This window comes from Pseudopipra pipra, chromosome 19 (genome assembly GCF_036250125.1).
Source record: "Pseudopipra pipra isolate bDixPip1 chromosome 19, bDixPip1.hap1, whole genome shotgun sequence".
NCBI classification, from domain to species: domain Eukaryota; kingdom Metazoa; phylum Chordata; class Aves; order Passeriformes; family Pipridae; genus Pseudopipra; species Pseudopipra pipra.
The window spans coordinates 5683291-5702548 of NC_087567.1; the positions used below are offsets into that span (position 1 = coordinate 5683291).

The 19258-nt window shown below is 48.7% G+C and overlaps 2 protein-coding genes and 1 long non-coding RNA gene across 13 annotated transcripts in view; 1 reads left to right on the forward strand and 2 right to left on the reverse strand.

The window, feature by feature from the left end:
* UNK (unk zinc finger) overlaps window positions 1–15110 on the reverse strand; it is a 46134-nt gene extending 31024 nt beyond the window's left edge. For 5 of the 11 annotated variants that reach the window (XM_064675843.1, XM_064675841.1, XM_064675844.1 and 2 more), the window contains exon 1: window positions 14029–14254. In XM_064675843.1, coding sequence (XP_064531913.1) covers window positions 14029–14126 — 98 coding nt within the window. In that variant the 5' untranslated portion in view covers window positions 14127–14254. Of the gene's footprint in view, window positions 1–7519; window positions 8140–14028; window positions 14256–14906 lie in introns of those variants that run through there. The other 6 variants (XM_064675847.1, XM_064675845.1, XM_064675838.1 and 3 more) reach the window with 4 other exon arrangements.
* Window positions 15111–15155: 45 nt separating this feature from the next.
* LOC135424533 (uncharacterized) lies at window positions 15156–17388 on the reverse strand. The gene is made up of 3 exons (XR_010435261.1): window positions 16928–17388; window positions 16173–16552; window positions 15156–15534 (listed from the first exon to the last, which is right to left on the reverse strand). It is a non-coding gene; the product is annotated as an uncharacterized LOC135424533 (long non-coding RNA).
* Window positions 17389–17494: 106 nt separating this feature from the next.
* Window positions 17495–19252, forward strand: LOC135424529 (histone H3.3A). The gene is made up of 4 exons (XM_064675854.1): window positions 17495–17639; window positions 18093–18234; window positions 18310–18463; window positions 18551–19252. The coding sequence occupies exons 2-4, from the start codon at window positions 18107–18109 to the stop codon at window positions 18677–18679; spliced, it is 411 nt and encodes a 136-aa protein (XP_064531924.1). The 5' UTR covers window positions 17495–17639; window positions 18093–18106; the 3' UTR covers window positions 18680–19252.
* The last annotated feature ends 6 nt before the right edge of the window (window positions 19253–19258 follow it).

Here is a 19258-nt window from a genome sequence, read left to right on the forward strand (position 1 = left end):
ACATAAGTCACACGTGCAGGGGAGTGAGCTCAATTCAGGAAAATGTGCTGGTAATGCACGAAGACAGCTGAGCTCCAAATTCCTCACAAAAGCCTTACCCTAAGCTCCCAGAAATCACTGGAAGATGCACACTGATGCCAAGAAAGTGTCCCTGCTTTGTAACAGAGGGATCAGGAAGACAGGGGGAGAGAAACAATTTGGAGGAGCAAGGAAATGAAAGGATTAAAACCAACTCTTCCAAACTCCTGTTGCTTCTGTAATGCAAAGCCAGGCTCTCCTTTGCTTCCAACACTCTGTTTGAAATCTTTACGGAGGTCCCAAGACAAGCTCCTCTCCTTTGCAGCCCTTCTTGTTCCTCCTGGTCAACCCCCTTTCTGCCAAAATTCCTCCCAGGAAGAGAAGAGGGACCAAAGTGAGCGCAGAGGCTCATAAACAAGATCTGAACCTTCTGCATCAATACAACACCAGAGACAAAACCATGAGATAATTGTTTGGCTAATCCAGACTAGGACACTGTCAGCAAATGTAGGGCAATAGTGAGATCTAACACCACCGACATGGAGATTTCACATACGTGTGGGTGTGTGTTTACACCCGTGGAACTGCTGCAGCACCTCAGTAAAGGGCCCTGCTGAGAGGTTGGTACCAGCACTGGTATCAGTCCAGTGTCAAATACACACAGCTTTTACACCACTAGCATTTATATTAATCACTAGTTCAGGCTTGTATAAAGATTCTTAGTACTTGGCACTGTCCAAAAGGGCCCACAGAGGCAAATTTAACCAAGAATTCTACAAATAAACTGTTTGGTTGTGTGTTTTGTCTTGGGTTTTGGTTTGTTTGGGGTTTTTTTTTCCTTCAAACCAAGGCTTAAGTTCCTGATAAAATTCAAGGCGTCAGGAAGAAAATGCTCTTCTGCCATTACCATTTATTTTAGTCCTGCCTGCCTTCTCTCAGCAAAGTATCACGCTGGCAAAGATGTCACTTCATCGGCACAAAAGTACATGGGAATGCTGGCATTTTTATATCAGTGATGTCCTGCTGCTTCAGACAGGACTGCATGAGGCCATGGACCTCCTCATAAAGTTTCAGGTGGTCTCAGTTCACATCCTTCCTGAAAAACACAGTCTGACTGACAGAGGTCACTGCTCTCATCTGCTCATCAGCTTTCCTTCTCTGGAAGCTCCTATTGGCACTGATCTGTTCAGACACCAGGATGGAGAAAGATTTCCTAATTCAGTTCAAGGAAAAAAAAAACCACATATCTATATGTAAAAACCTACCAGCTTCACTGAAAAATTTAAATTAGTGGTTTGAGCTAACACAGATAAAATTATCTGAAGCAAACCGGGGTGCGCTTACCCAACAGACTGTCTGCACAGAAGACACCATGGCAAAACCCAGGAGAAAATATCTAACTATAGATATTGATATTTCTAATCCAATAATGCCTGTCTATTGGAAATATTTTCAAAACTGCCATTTTCTTCTCAAGCTCAAAGAGCCACCCCAGCACAAGAGGAAAAGAGCTGTCCATATTAAATCAGCTTTCTAAATTCATTTCACCCTCATAAAATTTTATTGCAAAAGATGATATCAGACACACTTTAAGTAAGAAACCCATGACTCAATTATTTTCTTTTACTGAACTGTGGTATTCCAATTGAAATGAGTCAGTAGTGCATGACAGAACCTACTTATTCCAACAGGATACTCAATAAAAATCCTACTAATGCACCTTTCATTTAACATATTACTGACAGAGAAAACCCATGATATGCAGCTCTGACATTGCCTGGAAGTTTTTGCTCTCGGGGTAAAGGAGTATTTCAGAATAAGAGGGGAAAAAATGGGGATTTAAAGAACAGCATCAGTCCAAAATAATTTGGAAAGTCTGATACCAGCACTCCCACAATGCCTTATAAAATGCTGGCATTTCAGTGCAAAGCTTCCTGAATGGGAACATAAACTTCAAGATTGAGAGTTGGAAATTGAGAGGAAAGAGTGAAACGAACAATTTAACTTCACAGGAATTGCAACTCCTTGTTCCCAGGGGTGGCACAAGTCGACCATATCCCCCAAGCAGCAGCTGCAGACCACCAGCAGCCTGAACCTCTGCGAGATGTTTAGTGTCCTTCTAGTAAGAGCAGAAATTAAGACAAGTCTCTGTCAATAAATAATATTTTTTACTGACTGGCAGATGTAATGTAATATTGAAACAGAACCTCACACCAATCACTGGTGAACATCAAACAACAACAAACACTTTTAGCAGCAATCTTGAAAGTTTTAATCATAATTTCAGGAAAAATTCTGAGCATGTTTTACAACAAATCTTTATCACAGAATCACAGAATGGTTTAGGGTGGAAGGGACCTTAAATATCATCTAATTCCAACCCCTCTGCATGGGCAGGGATGCCACCCACTAGATCAGATTTATCAGCTACTGTGGCTCACCAATATTGGCCATTTCCCCTTTTTCCAGATTTGATGGCATTTAGAAAAATAACCTCACAGACCTGACCAAGCTCTCACACTTCACACCAAGCCATGCATCACTTCACACAAAATGCAAACATCTCTCACTCAGAACATCTCCACAACCATCAGTCCATCTGCCTTTCCATACCCTCAACAGCCAGATGCAGTTCTGAAAACCTTGGAAAGATTAGAAAGCATTTAAATCTCAAAGGAAAATATATGGATCACTTTATAAAAACAAAAGGCTGACCGTGAATGTGGGGAAGGAGAAAAGGATGAGGGAAAAGTTTCAGTAAGCTCACATCCGTCAAGAAGATAGACTTCACATGCCTCAGTGTTTTCTTTATCACCTAAATAAATTGAACCATCAACTGGAAAAAGGTCACACAGCAGACAGCACTGTGTGATTTTAAAGCTGTTAAGATTTCCCCTTCACCATTAGAGCCTGACAATAATGTCAGTCTAAGGGCAAATCAAGAAAGTGAGAGTTGAAAAGACTTATTACAGATGCATGGAGTTGGGCTTGTTTGGTTGTGGAGGTTTTTTGTTTTAAGACTTCATATAACTCATTGTGTACCTTAGTGGTCAAAATGACAACTGCTCACATCCATAGCCTGAGGTTCCACCAGTTTTTGTTATAGAAATAGGAAGGCAGCACTCAAGTTTTCCTTCTCCTAGGCATCTGAATGATTTAGCAAGTAGAGTTGAGCTGGATGCTTCCAAATAAATGGAAAAGGAGAGTATATATTGCAGAAGGTAAAAAACAAACTGCTAGATTACAGAAAAGTAGGGATAACACAACATTTTCATATTCAACAGTAATCTGATCCTCCTGTAACTCCAGTTCTGGATTTTAAAGGAGATCACGAGGTGGACAAGAACACAACTAATTCATTTCAGCCGCGACGAATGAATTCTGTACCACCAAAACTTCACAGATAGGGACATTAACTGAGTGACTGCAAAAGTTCATGCTAAAAATAACACGTTTTGGCAACTATCAGAAACTATCAGGACATTTTTCAAGAAAAATGTCAGGCGAACAGTTGTGCCTTGTCTACACTGAAAAACTGAGGGAAAACAGAGAGACACTACAGCATGGTGCCAGCCCATCACAGGGAGACAGCTTTGCACCAGTCTCAGGCAAAACACTGTTTGGTTTCCACAGCTGTAGCAAAAATGGCTTTGTTTTGAAAGAAATGCTGTGGCTAAGTAGCTCACCAAGGCTCTGTCCTGATGAGGAAAGAAAATCAAAGCTTTCAGCTGGGAGTTAACTCAATAAAATGATCATTTATCACATCTGTGAGCAGCCAAGGCGTGAGCTCCACGAGTTACAACTGCATTCCTGTCTGCGGGTGTCGGGGAAGAGAAGCTTGCTCAGACTTCCCTGGAGCTGTGCATCCCTTCAGCTTGGAATCCATCAAGTCGTGTCACTCAAACCCGACAAAAAACCCAATTTGAGTCATTTCTTGACAGTGTTGCTCTCTTCAGAAAGCACTTGTTGCGTTAGCAGACCATGAAATGTATATAACCCAGCCATACCAACAAAATCCTTTTCAAACACAAGTGTTTGTTTACACAGAGCTTTCACCTTCTTAATTAAAACAATCCAAGCCTGGGTGTAAGCAAACACTTAATGGCACTACATTTCAGAGGCATTTCCTTAAAAGCCACTCAGCAAGACTCAGAATTCTGCATAAAGCCTTGAGCCTACATTTACATTTCCTTGCGTTTGTTCTCCTTTTTCCAAAATTAGTTGGCCATGAATATGTATTACTTGACATGACCTCAAAATTAACTCAACATTTAGGCAGTTCATGCAATATTTTAAACACACAGCCCATCCTTCCAGGTTTAAATGGCATATTTGCAACTTGACACCACTAGTTTATGTAAACTCTGCCTAAAGCACACCTCCCTGTTTTCAAACATGGATCACCCCCACTGGGACAGCCCTCATCCCTCTCTGGGCTGGTTTCTGCTCCACAAACTATTTAGTTGCCATTAATCCTTCCCTACAGCACCTGTGTAAGTGCTGAGTCTATGAGAACAGGATCATATGGAAATGATTATTTTTCAGGAGGTTGAGCCTCCCTAACTTTTTCAGGGAAAACACTGGCGCTCACTGCATCCTGACAGCTGCACACTGCTGAAGGTTTATACCTGCTTTAATTGTTAGCACAGCATATGTGCAATTAAATACTTTAATGCTAATTACTTCACAAAAACATCCATCCACAGACTTATCTATTCATCTTATATCCAGATAAATCTTCTCTCCTATTTTAACTAGATGGGATAGACAATGCTTTTTATCCCAGCATTAGTGTCTGTAGGCTCAGACACATGGAAATGTCTCTCCAGAAAGGTGAAGCTCAATTGGGGTTAACAGACATAAGGTTTGCTACAGTGAATTAAAAGTCTGAATAACACCCTGATGTTCTGTGCTGTAAAAATTAAAGTTCCAGCTTCCAGTGAAGTTTTTTTCTCACACTGTACTTCTCTCACCATCAATCAAGCACTAACAAATCCTACCCAGGGCTAGCAACTGCAGAAACATCAGTGAAGGCTGGGAACAGGGCTGGGCTGTTTTTAAAACTTGTGTTACTCACTCTGCTAGTTCCCTAAAACAAAACATCCCACATGCAAGAATTCATAGTGGCTAATTCAAAAAAACATTATTTCCATACAAGCCATTCCATAGCTCAGGGTTTCAGTTACAGATTGTTATGAGTATTTTTAGGCAGCTAAGCCTCAGCATCTTGTCTCCCAAGAGGTGCTTTGGAAGTAGAGCACAGTAGCCTTCCTTCTCCTGGCCACGCCAAGACCCTCATGATTTAACAGACAGCTCGTAGATCAACTGCAGTCCCACACTCACAACAGTTTTAAGACAGAACATGAGCTGTTTGAAGGGCTGTACTTACACAGGACCAAAACCAGACAACCAAAACTCCACAAGACACGACAGCTCTCCGGTGCTCTCACGTCACCCAGGCTACATTTGAAAATGAAATGGCATCTGCCTCTTCTCAGGTTAAATACCAACCAGATTCTGCAGCCCCTTTGCACAGGCTTTCCTTTGTGAACAGACATTTTCTGCTATGAGTTTGAAACAAAACACAGTGATTATCTAACAAGCATGAACCTGCATCCATAACACATGTGCCAGCACAAAGATAAAAGCCATCTCTTACTGGTTGATTTTGAAGAATCAATGTCAACCATTCAATCGATTTTCTTTTCCGTTCAGCACTCAAATCAGACTTCATCTGTGTCTGCTACAGCCCAGTGGACTCTTTAGACACTCAACAAGGCAGGAACACCTCCAAATAAAAGTCCTACACACTCTGGTGTCCCAAGAAGCATCACTGCACACCGACATCAAGATGCACCCCAGCTCTCCTCCAAGGGGAAGGCAGCCAAACCCCAGGCTGTACCACAGCTTCTCATTTCCCACTTTGACTAATCAATAAATGAATAAATCTAGTGGCACTTTCATGTTATTTTAACTGTGCAAACAATATTTTTTTTGTTGCTGTAAAGCTGCACAGTTGTCCTGAGGCATCTGCTGTTTGTATTTCTGCTGTGACAGTCAAGTGCCATCAATGAAAACTCACAGTCTATTGAAAATTTTAGAGGAGAAAAAAAAATCACTTCTGATCATATTTAGACTTAGAGCTTCTTTTTGTACTGTGGTGACATGCTGAAGACAAAGGACAAGTAAAACAATACTGACTTTAATTCAGATTTTTGCAGATATTCACAGAATCACAGAATGACCCGGGTTGGAAGGGACCTTAAAGATCATCTAGTTCCAACCCCCAAGTTCATCAGGTATAGTTTCAAAAAGCTATTTCCCCTTCCATATGGGCATGGCTGCATATTCATCAAAAGCAATTTGAGGCCTACAATGATAAAAAGCAATTCAACACTAATTTCTTAGCTGCACTTAGTGCCATCAGCCTTACTAAGTCAGTATGCTCTGCTGAAACATATTTGCAATTTCTGATCAACAGATAGATAGGGATGGTCTAAGATTTTTCTTGTCTGACCCCAAATTTGGTGCAAGTTTCTGACAACCCCATTCAAATAATTGTCCTTGACTTTTATTAATAAGATATAAGAATCAGGCCAATACTGAGCATTTCAGTGAGATGGCTCTTATATTACCATCACTGCACTTTAGTGGTTAAAATATTTCTTTCAATTAAACCCTAGAACTTTTCTTGTTGTAACAATCACCTTCTAAACCTGAATGAACACTACAGCAGGGTGAGGGTCTGAGTCAGAAGGCAGCCTGCACCAAAGCTGAGGAAAGAAGAAATTGTTGGTATTCATCTCAAGGGAACATTCATTCCAGCTGATATTTCAAATGTCAAACTGGCATTAACTGCATCAAGCACTGATCAAAATACACAAGACAAGAGATTGCTGAGAAAATCATCACAAGCATCTAAATTGGTTGTCATCACTAGGAGGAGTCTGAGAAGGTACAAGCCTTCAGCACCTCCCTTTGTACCCTCCTGCTGAGGCTTCGTATTTTTGATTGCCCTGATATAAAAGACAAACTATCTCTCAATAAATTAGAGAAAAAAGGTAGCTTGGAAATTGCACTTGCTCCACAGCCTGTGGCACGTGACCACTCATTAATTTAGGACACAGGAGGAATTGCTGGCTGGCTCTGTGCACACACAGCTTTCAGCAACAACTTTGCACCTGATTTGCAAGTGATGTGCTGAACCTTACAGGAAGTTTATAGAGTATATGAATTCTTTATAAGATAGAAACCACTGTGATTTACTCCCTCTTATAATTTGTGATTTCACCAAAATCTAATTTAAGGACTTTTTAGAGAGGAAGCTGACGCAATATTAAAAATCAATGATGATTAAACAAAAAAATTCTTAGCTAAACTGTTGTAGGTGATTCTGCCAGGAAAAGGGATGGACCAGGTAACTTCTCACCACCTCTTTCAGCCCATTTCTGGTGCTTTCAAGAAGATTTATGAAGTTTTAATGGAAGGAACAAAAAACCACCTCAGCATCCTGTGAAAGTGAAGGCAGCTCTTTGTGTCCTGACAAGCAGGTTCTCAGGAGCCTGGATGCAGCAACTGAAGACATTGTTGCCTCTTCGTTTTGCTCCTCCCTCGGAAATTACAGCTCCTTTGACTGGGAATCACAGAAGGGAAGGTGCTGCCCCGGCTCACAGCCTGGCGCATTAACACAGTCCCCCAGTGACAGCTCATGCTAATGTGCCACACAGTAAGTGTGATTAACTGATGTCCTGACACATTCCCTCCTGCCACGCTGTCACAGGGGCAGGAACATCACAGCCAGGCAGGGATGCTGGAATGCACTGCGGGAAGACTGTCCAGAGGACGTTGGTCAGATCCTTTGTAACAAGGAGGCTGCACGTTTCAGCTCCTCCTAGAAGTTATTAAAACCTTATTCTGGTGGAAAGAATAGGTCTAAAGACAATAAAATTCTGAATTCCAACAGAATTTTCCTTAAAATAAAGCCATGTGATATAAAAAATATTACCAATACATAAACCTAAAAAAAATGAGAAAAACTGGTATAATGGGAAACTCTAAGCTCCAAGGTTTTTAGAATCATACAATACCCTAAGATGGAAGGGACCCACAAGGACCATAGAGTCTTAGGTTCTCTACAACAATTATTCATTTTAATTTTGTCTCCCATGCCACAAAAAAACCCATCCTATATGCTAATGTCAGCAATGTATAAACATCAACATCATAATTTTTATTGAATTGAAAATTGAAGGCCCATTTTCCACATTGGAAAAACTCTGCACGACTGAATCCCTCCCCTCTTTCACAGAGTTTTGGATTTTCCAAACACCAAGCCTTGCCAGACCAAAACTAATTCTGAAAACGTCACAGCAGCACGTGAAGCTTTTCGTTCTGCAGAATATTGATATGTCGCCTATAAAGCACTTATCTGTAAGGGAACTCCCTGTCAGATTGATATCCAAAAGTACTCATGAAGTGGAAATGCAGCAAGTAAACCACAGCTCCAGCCCCACTTCCACATGAGGGAGAAGCACCTTTCTGCCCCAACAAGTGCATTTATCAGCAGAACAGCCCAGTCCTGCACAGATTGGGCCCAAATGCCCCTCATATCAGCCCCTCTCTCGAGCTGGAGCCTTTCAACACTCGGCCTTTGAAGAACCATAAAGTCTAAAATGTTATTTTCAGCACATGTATTCAGTGGTGAGCACATATTGTGAAGGCAGCTCTTCCTGTTCACACTCCAGCACTTTATATTTCCAACTTCCTGCGCAACTATTCACACTTCCTAATAACAGCTGGACTTGGACTCAGTGAAGTTCACACAGACTTAAAAAATAGCAATAATAACCAGTTTATACTTCCCTGATAAGCTGACTTTGCAGGTAATGATGTAGTAGACACTGGTAAGTCCCAGGTTTAGAAGTATTGACTTATTCTGTGCTTTCCTAAAGATATTACCTAATATTACATATAATACAACAGTAATATATTTTATATATTCTGTGTTTTCCCCTAAGGGCATTACCAAATCTGAAACCTAAAAGCAGACGGGTTTCTTTTTGTTGTTTTTGTTTTCTGTGTTGTTTGGGGTTTTCTTCTTCATTTTGTTTCATGTTTGTTTTTATTTTGCTGTTTGGTTTTTTATTTAAACAAACTGACTAGTTTCTATTTTTGCATAAGTCCATATCAGCCTATTGATCTAAGGGCTATCACCAGCAAAACTGAAGCAGAATTAGGGCAACAGTTTGTTATTTTAAGCGTTCTAGTGGTTTGAAAAGAGCACAAAAGGTTTCTAAAAACAATTCTAAAAGCCTCAACCCATCCACGAGGTTGTGAGGACCACCCAATTCAAGCACATCAGATGCATAATCTAACAGACTGTGCAGACAAATGCTACAGGCCCTGAAAGAGCGAGCAGTAGCTCTGAGAACTTGTTAGCTACACATCTGGTTTTTGGTTTTCTTTCACAGACACTCAGTCTGCACACTTGAGATCAGACACCCTGTGTGTGCCCTGCCAGTGGTAAGACACTGACCACTGCTGAGAAGATAAGGATTACTCTGTGCTGCTCCAAACGCTCCGAGGTGTGTTTTCGTGTGCCGTTGGTTCAGAGTAAGAATTTAAACGTAAGGTTTTGAGATAAATAAGACTCTGCATGCAAGCTTTTCACTGGAATCCAAGCACACCTATGATCTTGCTATTTTTATTTCTTCTTCACCCGTATTTCCATCACTGCCCTAATCTGAGTTCCCATTTAAGGCTGAGAAAGCACCGGCCAAGGCACGACGCAGACACAAGAGTGTCTTTTATTTCAGCTATAACCAAAGCATCGCAGCAACCCGATTTTCATCCCCGTTTGTAACGTCCTTCACTCGAGTGCTCTGGTCCTTGCACCTCTAAATGGCACTGAAGTAGCTGCAAGACAAAGCTTGGGTGAGCACAAGCCAGCAGTCACTGCATGACAGCCCGACCAGCCATGTGGATGCAGCTCCAGCACGACTTACAGGATACTAATCCTTCAGGAATTTCCCACAATTCCTCCCCTCGTGCAAAAGGAAAGACAAGTTTTTTGCCTTTTATGCTGCAAAGGCATAATCACAAAGCTTATCTTGCTGCAGTGCAAAGGAGGGCAGGGTGTGCTCCCAGGCATCTCGTCCAGAACCCAAGTGAGGGTACAGCCAGTGGGGATGTGGAATCCTGAAGTTCACTTCTAGGATGGCTGCTCATATTTAAGACACTCAAGAGAACTGTCTTGAGTAGGAATGACCCGGGTTATGCCCAATAAATCTGTGTCTCAAAGTTTATCACCTAAATCAGGATATTTTCAGCCCCATTTCTGAGCATGTGTGCTCTGAACAGACTCGACTGAAGGGACTCTCTGTTTTTTTTATTAAATGGGTTAATTTATCTCCACCCGAACGTTTGCTTTCCTGCAGAGTTATTAAACTGTCTGACTTTCAGGTGAATGCACAGTGAACAAAGGACTGCTCCACTTTCACTTATCTAAATTCTGCCAGATCAATAAACACCCAAGCAGTGGAAACAATCTTTACAATTCACAATTAAGGCATCCAGTCTGACTGAAACCAACAAGGCAGCAGCGAAGAATGAACAGACTGTACCAAAACAAAACTACACCAGAGCACCCCACATCTACAACTCCAGTGACTGATCACTTGCTTTCAGTTTCTTTGAACTCAGCCTCTCACCCACATTTGTAGACACACATTAAAGACAGAAGAAATAACGTGCCAGTCAGAGCCGAGAAACGGTGCAGAGCCAACCCTCAGCTGAGGTTTGACAGAGCATAGACAGAGCATACCCAGGCCAAATTCACTTCTCACCGCCATCCAAGCCCTGCAGAGCACATCAAAGCCTCCAGGTACCCCAGGAACAAGTCTGTCTCACTCTGTGGTTCCCAGGAAGATGCTGGCCTCATCCTGCCACAAGAGCTGCAGGATCACAAGAAGTAGCCCCATGAACAGATGCCTAATCCAGCAACCCAGAGAGAACACAACAGCAGCCGTGGGGTGTTTCATTACTCACTCGGGTTCTCCACACGGAATACCAGATCCCCAGATGAGAAACATGCCATCCATAATTAAAGAGCAAAGTTTGGCATATACCAGGGACTTGTCTCCAAGAGTATCCAGCTGCACGCTACAACTGCCACCAAAGGACACAAATCATGGAAGTTCAGGCTCTTCTTCCGCTAACAAACAGTGCCAAAGGTGTGAGAGAGCATCACCAGCTCTGCTTTTCCCCCACATTTCCCTTTGCTGCACATCCAAACAAATACAAAGGCTCCCTGACAGAAGAACTGCAGTCCAAAGTAACTAAAATCCCATGCAAGTAACACCAAGAGTTTAGAAATCTACACTAATAGAGAAACTGGAACATTTCCTCACGTATACAACCGAAAACTTTCCAAGAGATCCCCAGCACCAGATTGCCTGTCCCCAGGGAACAGCAAAGTATGCAGATAATTAAGCTTACTCGAGTTTACAACTTGTAACCTTCATGTCATTTTATGGAAACAAACTGTATTTAAGGAAAAGAAAAAAAAAAAGGAAGAAAATATTTACATTTTGACAACATACAACTTGTTCACATGAACGACCACCAAATAAGTTCCCATATGTTATCAGAGGGAGGTTTACAGTATGATGTGACCCAGTGCAGAAATCCAAGACTTCCAAAGGATGGCTCGCATCCCGCTGTCAGCACTCGGCAGCCCCAAACCCATCCTTCACTTATGGTTATTCAGCTCCTCTGCAACTGTTTTCACTGAAGTATTTTTAGCATCCATCTGAAAAACACAAGTTTTGCCCCCTGGAAATAAGCTGATTTCACCACCAGCTTTGCTGCACGCTGTCCCATTTCCCTCCTCTGTCCCAGTCTCCTCCCATTTCTGGAACTCTTTCTTCCTCTATTTTTCCTAATCCTCGATATCCTTGTTCCCATGGTCATGCTTAGCCAGGTTATCACCTTCATCTTCCTCCACTCAGTGTGCTTACACTCTCTAACTCAGCTCCCTGTGTTCCCTCTCACTTTTGATCGATTCTTTCTCCATCACTGGCGTCACTCCACCTCTACAGCCAGCTCCTGTTCCCTCTTTTACCTCTACAGCAACATTCCCAGCAGACTCCTCCATGCCCATTTCTCCTATAAAGTTGTCAAACTTGCAGATCCCACCAGAAATAACATAACCTACGAGGCTGTGACTCGCCATCTCCCTAAGATCACAACAGGATCTTCACAATGGAGAAAAAACCCAGGAGCCCTCATTCTGCCATAGACCTGGTATTCCAAACGGCCTGAAGGAAAGGGATGGCAAACAGCCTGTGATCCCAGCATAAGGGTTGCACAGATCAGTGTCTACAAATTTCTTGAAGCTCTTTTTATTCCATACATCCCAGTGTGGACGCAGGGAAGAAGTCCATCACCAACTTTATGAAAATGAGAATTAAAAGTTAACAAGACACACGTCTCACTTTGGGTGGGGGCATCGACACAAGCCAGAGATACGGGTATTTGCAGGACAATTTTCAGACAACACCCTAAAATGATAAGGGCAAACAGCTCAACACATATATTTTGTTCACGAGGAACAGTCCCAAACTTTTCTTCTTTTAAGGGCAGGGAACATCTGACCTATTTCCATCCATACACGTCCATCGCCAGCCCATGTCACAAAGAAAACGCTCGCTCCCAATCTACCCCGTTATCCTTTTTGCACAAGGAGAAGGGAATATCATCACCACAACTTCCAACCCAAATGACTTATCACACACTGGCCAACTCCACACAGCTCCGAGGGGTCGTACACCCTAGGGACAACACAATGAAATGGTATCCTTTGGTTAGGGGAGACACATTCCAGAAATATGCCTTCACTGAGGGAATATCCCCCGGGATAGAGGTGACACACACACAGCGGGATCACACCTGAGCGGTGCAAGGAGAGGTGGGAGCGGGGCAAACGCTCCTCGTGATTTCGGTGTAACACTTCCAGTGGGGATATTCCCCATGTGTGCAATTCCCAAAGACACCTGCCTTGAGAGGAACCCCCTCCAGCCCTCCCTCACCGACCGGGGACCTCCCATCACCTCACACCTCCCTACACAGGTGCCCAGGAGCCCCTGGGAGCCCTCGGGGTGGAGGATGGAGGTGACAGCCCTGGTGGCAGCTCACCAGGACCAAAACTGCCCAAACCACAGCACCATGTGACGTGGCACAGGGGGAGAAGGACCCCCACCCTGGGAGGGGGTGACACCCGAGGGTCTGGGGGTGACAACTGAAGGTCCCCTCACACCCCAGGGGAGGGACTCCCACCCCAGACGGAGGTGTCACCGAAGGCCTGGGGTTGACAGGTGAGGCTCCAGGAGTCCTCTCACATCAGAAAGAGGGACCCCCATCCTCGGACACAGGTGACAGCTGAGGGTCCGGGGGTGACAGCTGAGGGTCTCACACCCCAGGGGAGGGACACCCACCCTCGGACAGAGGTGACAGCTGAGGGCCCGGGGGTGACAGCAGTGGGTGCAGGGGGTCCTCTCGCACCGGGAGGAGGGATCTGCACCCCCTCACAGGGGTGTCACCCGAGGCTCTGGGGGTCCCATCACTCCCGGGCGGGGGTGACAGCTGAGGGTCCGGCGATGCCCTCACAGCCCAGGGGACGGGCCCCCACCCCCGCACAGGGGTGTCACCGGGGGGGTCCCCTCGCCCCCCAGGGGAGGCGCGGCCGCCCCGGTGCATCACGGGGGAGGTGTGTGAGGACGGCGGCGGGGGGGGGGGGGGTTGTCGCTCATCCCCCGCCCCTCCCTCTCTCCCTCCCCCATCCTCCCCCCCCTCACGCCCCCCTCCCCTCCCCCGGCCCGCGCCGGCCGTGGCCGGTTCCAGCCGGTGCCCCGCGCGCCCCCCCCCCCCGCGCGCCCCCGCGCGCGCCGCACGCTGACGTCAGGCGCGTGTTGGCGCGCGGGCGGCGGCGGGGCAGCTCCCGGCTCTACGTACGTGTAGTGCTGCGGCTTCTCGGGCTGCGCCTGCAGCGCGCTGGCGGCGCTCGCCGGCCCGGCCGCGGCGGGGCCACCCGCCACGGGGCCCTTGGACATTGCCTCCCCCGCCCCTCTCGCCGCCTTCCGCCGCCGCCGCCGCCGAGGAGACCTTTATTATTCACTCTGCGCGGTCCGCACGGAGGGCGCCGCGCGCAGGCGCCGCCGCCGCCATTGCCGCCCCGGCCGGGGCGCGCGGGGCGGGGTGGGACTTGTAGTCCCGCCGCGCGCGCGCCGCCCGCCGGCGCGGGGCGCGTCGGGCCGGTGGCTTCCGGCCGGCGGGACTACAACTCCCAGGGGCGCCCCGCGGCGGCGCGGCCCCTACGCTTCCTGCCGCGCGGGGCGAGGTGGGATTTGTAGTGCGAGGCGGGGCGGGGAGGCGGGGGTGGAGCGCTGGGGCGCCCCCCGGTGGTGGGGCGGGATCGGGGCCGGGAGGGACACCGGGACCCGAAATCCTGGGACAACACTGCCCCCCGGGGGCTGCAGCGAGCCCTGGGGGGACACCCAGCCCCTGGGACGGGACCGAACCCCGCGGGTAGCCCAGCCCGCCCGGCCCGGCCCCCTCAGGCAGCGGCGGAGGCAGCGGCGGAGGCAGCGCCGGGGGGCCGGGGAGGGGGTGGATCGGAGTTATTTGTGGCCGGCGGCCTCACTTCCTTCCTCCCCCCCCCCCTTTTCCTCTGCCTCAGGGGCCGAGCGTGGACGCGGGGAGGGTTATTTTAGTGTTGGCATCCTCTCGTCGTTCCTCCACGGCCCTCCCCGCCCACGGGACAACGCCGCGCAGGAAGCGCCTGGGAACAGCGCTGCGAGGAGGAGGAGGAGGAAGGCCCAGCAAGAACCTACCTCGGAACAGGTGACACCAGTGTCACCTGGCTGCTGGGTCGTGGCAGATCACACCTGCGGCCCCCTGGGGGGAAAACCCCCACCCGAAGGAGCCATGTCCAAGGAATCGGCCAAAATTCCCGTGTGGAGCAGCACTTCCCCTGCCAATTAACTTCTCCCCCAGGAGAGGAAATGATACGGGTTTCTTTTAATAGGACTTTGATCTCTTGGGCTCCACACAGGACCGCTTCTGGCACCGGGATCTCCAGCGCTGTGGGAAAGGGCACACGGGATTTATCGGGCAAACACCTCTTTTTGTGCCAGCACACGCAGGGTGGACACGTTAATAATAAACTTTGAGGCCTCTGCGGCTGTTTGGGGAGGGAAATCACCTTTTTTAATTCTTAATTACTCTGATTCAGCATCTGCTGCGGGCAGGCTTGTGCTGGGGTGGTTTAGTAGCTCATTCCCAGGCATTCGCAGGAATTAAGTCACAGGATACCAGTACCTTGTTATTCATCCAACCACCCTCCACGGGAGGCTGGAGCACTGTGATGACACAGCTCCTGGTCAAGCAGGACTTTTCCAAAGTCAATATGTGTGTATATCTCCACACACACCCGATCCAGAATCACTGTCAGCCACGAACCTGCAGGAAAACCCTTCAATTATCCAGGAATCACACTGAAAACAACACCAGCCTGCACTTTGTCCACAGGGATTTGGGAACCACAGGCTCCCAATCCCTGGTAGCTGATGTTTGCTCTACAATCTGGTGCTGACACTGTTTCCTCTCCCAGTTCTCCCTCGTTCCACAGTTGGGACATGTGCTGGTTTGCTCTCCTCAGCTTTGCTGTTCACACCTGTCCCTCAGCCTGTTCCATCCCAGAGGACACACGGCTTTTCTCCAGGCTTCAGGAGGGCAAAAAATCTAAAATATCTCCAAAATGAGAAGTTTAAGCAGCCATTGCTCTGAAAACATGGAAAAGGAAACATCTCAGGAGCAACAAACATTCCACCCGGCCTCCTGGCATTAGTGACAGTGCAGGGAGCTCTTAAAAGGAACAAATTAAACATATTAAGAGCTGTCACCGTCAGAACCGGTTCCTAAATTTCTTCTTCCTAAGCGTGAAACAACCCAGATGAAAGGGAAATCCTCCACTTTTCATTTTCCAAACCAACGCAGCGAGTGTTTACCCGCAGCCTCCCAAGCCATTCTGTGGGTACGCAGCTTTTTGTGTCTTGATAAATAATTAACCTTTTCCCTTTACGAGAGAGAAAATTAACCTGGAAAATGAAGACAGGAGGAGATGGGTGGGAGACGACAGCCTGGGCTCACGTGGTGATCCTGTCGCACCATATTGGTGTGTTTGCCCAAGCGACCGAGCGGGTGGAGGAGCAGGACATGCTCCCAACACATTCCCAACACGTTTTCCCAGCAATCCCAGCTCTGCCCACCACGCCAGCGCTGACCCCAGAGCCTGAGGATGCAAAACCCGGGCGATTCCAGCTGTGCTCCAGTTTGGGAAGCTCACAGACACCTTTGGGAGCGTCTGTTTGTGTACCGTGTATGTTCTCTACGTGCTACGACTGCAGGGCATTTGGGACCTGTTCTTCCTGATCCTGGAACCCTTCCCGTGGGGGGCAGGGACCTGCCTCCAGAGCCTCTACAAATACAGCAAAACAGTGATATAAATCAAGGTGGAACTTAAGGCAGCAATTTGCCCCAAAAGACAATTATTTTTTTCACCGAATTGCTATTTATCTTAGAGAGATAAATGCTAAGATGGTACCAACAGGGAACATGGATTCTGGTTTCCTACTTGCAAGGAAACTTAGTGATTTGCATTAGGGATGGGGGCGACCCCCAGAGCCAGTGGGATTTAGGGAACTGAAGCTCAGAGAGGCCCAGCCCCAACCCCCACACGTTCCTTTCCCAGGGCCAGAGGTCAGGCTCTCACTCTGGAGGGGGGGGGTCACAGCCCAGCAATGCTGAACCCAAGTCCCGTGACAACCCTTCCCTGGCTGCTGGAATGACAAACCCAGGCTAGAAACACCGGAGGCGCCGCCAGACCCCCGTCCCCTGCCAGGGGCTTCCCACCGACACCCCCGAGCGCGGGGGTCGAGCGGCCGCACCACCGGCGGCTCCCGGGGGAGCGCAGGCGGAGGCGGGGAGGACCCCGCGGCCACTCGCAGCCCCCGCCGGGCGGCTCCGCAGTTCCGGCCGCGGGGAGGGCGGTTGGCGGCGGGGTCGGCCGGGCCCGGCCGGGGGTTGCCCGGAGGATCCCGCGGCGCGGCCGCCGCTCGCCCCGCTCCAATTGACTTCCCATTGTGGAGCTTCGCAACAAAGGGTAGGATCCAAACCCTGCCCCGTTTCGGCCAATCAGCGCGCAGAGCGACCGCCCGCCGCCGATTGGCTCCTTCCCCCCTCGCAACACCCAATCGGGCGCCTACTTTAACAACCAATCAGCGCCCAGCGGCGCGCCCAATCAGAGCGGGGGAACCGGAGCACGGCCTTTGTGTGAGGTGACGCAGCGGCGCCGGCGGGGGTCCCGGCCAATGGCGCGGCGCGTTGCTCCCGGGCATTGTGACGCCACCACGCCACGCGCGCGCCCCCCATATAAAATCTGCGTCCCCGCGGCGGGGAGGGCGCAGTGAGCGTCGCGGCGGCTGCGGAGCGAGTCGAGCCCACCGGCATCAGCGGCTTCGGCGCGCAGCGCTACCGGACAGCGGCGCTTCCTTCTCCTCCGAGCGGTGAGTGCCGGGCGGCGGGCGCGTCCCCGAGGCAGGCGGTAGTGCTGCGAGGCTTCCGCGGCCTTCGTTCCTTTCGGAGCGGAGCCGGCGGAGCGGGCCTTGCCTACGTGCCCTGAGTCACGGCCGGTTCCCATCCCCCCACCCGCTCTCCCCTACCCCCCTTTCCTCTCCCGGGGCGGCCCCGGGAGGAAGGAGGAGGCGGCTGTGACTCAGTCGCGCTTCCCCCCGGGGAGGGGAGCGGCCGGGCCGCGAGGCGGGGGCGGTGGGGTAACCGTGACTCCTCCTCCCTGTCCCCGGGGGAGGCCGCTGGCCGCCTGCCCGCCGCGAGGGAAGGGGGGCAGCTCGCCGGCATCTGGAGCTTGAGGGGATTGGCCGCTGTGTCGCCGGGCCTTGAGGCGGGGGGGTGGATGGGGACAGCCGGGCCCCGTGTCACGCGTTACGTGTCTGCCGTAGGTAAGTGAGGAAAAATGGCCCGTACAAAGCAGACCGCCCGCAAGTCCACCGGGGGGAAGGCGCCGCGCAAGCAGCTGGCCACGAAGGCGGCCCGGAAAAGCGCCCCCTCTACTGGCGGCGTCAAGAAGCCTCACCGCTACAGGTAAGGCCCGCGGCTCGGCCTCAGCTGCCGCAGCCCCGGCCCCGCCTCACCCGCCCCCCCTCCTTCTCCACCCAGGCCGGGGACCGTCGCGCTCCGTGAGATTCGTCGCTACCAGAAATCCACGGAGCTGCTGATCCGCAAGCTGCCCTTCCAGCGGCTGGTCAGGGAAATCGCCCAGGATTTTAAAACGGACTTGAGGTTCCAGAGTGCAGCCATCGGTGCGCTGCAGGTACTGCTGAGGGCCGGCCGGGCCGCGGCGCTGGGGGAGCTGCGCTGAGGGGTTCTAACGACATTTCTTCTTGTGCTCTTGAAACAGGAGGCCAGCGAGGCATATCTGGTGGGTCTGTTTGAAGACACAAACCTGTGTGCCATCCATGCCAAGAGAGTCACCATCATGCCCAAAGATATCCAGTTGGCTCGCAGGATACGGGGAGAGAGGGCTTAAGTGAAGGCTGTTTTTATGGTGTTTTGTAGTTAATTCTGTAAAATACTTTGGTTTTAATTTGTGACTTTTTTTGTAAGAAATTGTTTATAATATGTTGCATTTGTACTTAAGTCATTCCATCTTTCACTCAGGATGAATGCTAAAAGTGACTGTTCACATAAACCTCAGTGATGTTGAGCCTCGGGCTCGGGAGTGACAAGTTGCTAATATGCAGAAGGGATGGGTGTTCTTTCTTGCTTCTCATGCATGTTTCTGTATGTTAATGACTTGTTGGGTAGCTAAACTTGTAAGGTACTAGAATTGATATAAATGTGTACAGGGTCCTTTTGCAATAAAACTGGTTATGACTTGATCCAGGTGTTTAACAATTGGGGCTGTTAGTCTGACCATGCATCACTGTGATCAAATGTGGACTTCCTTCAGAGGGTGAAACTACAAGTCTTAACCACAGTGTAACTTACAGTTTCCTAAAAACGTAAACCTGGCAGCTATAGAATACACTATGTGCATTTATAATAGCTATTTTATATATTGTAGTGTCAACATTTTTAAATTAAATGTTTTACATTCACATGTGAG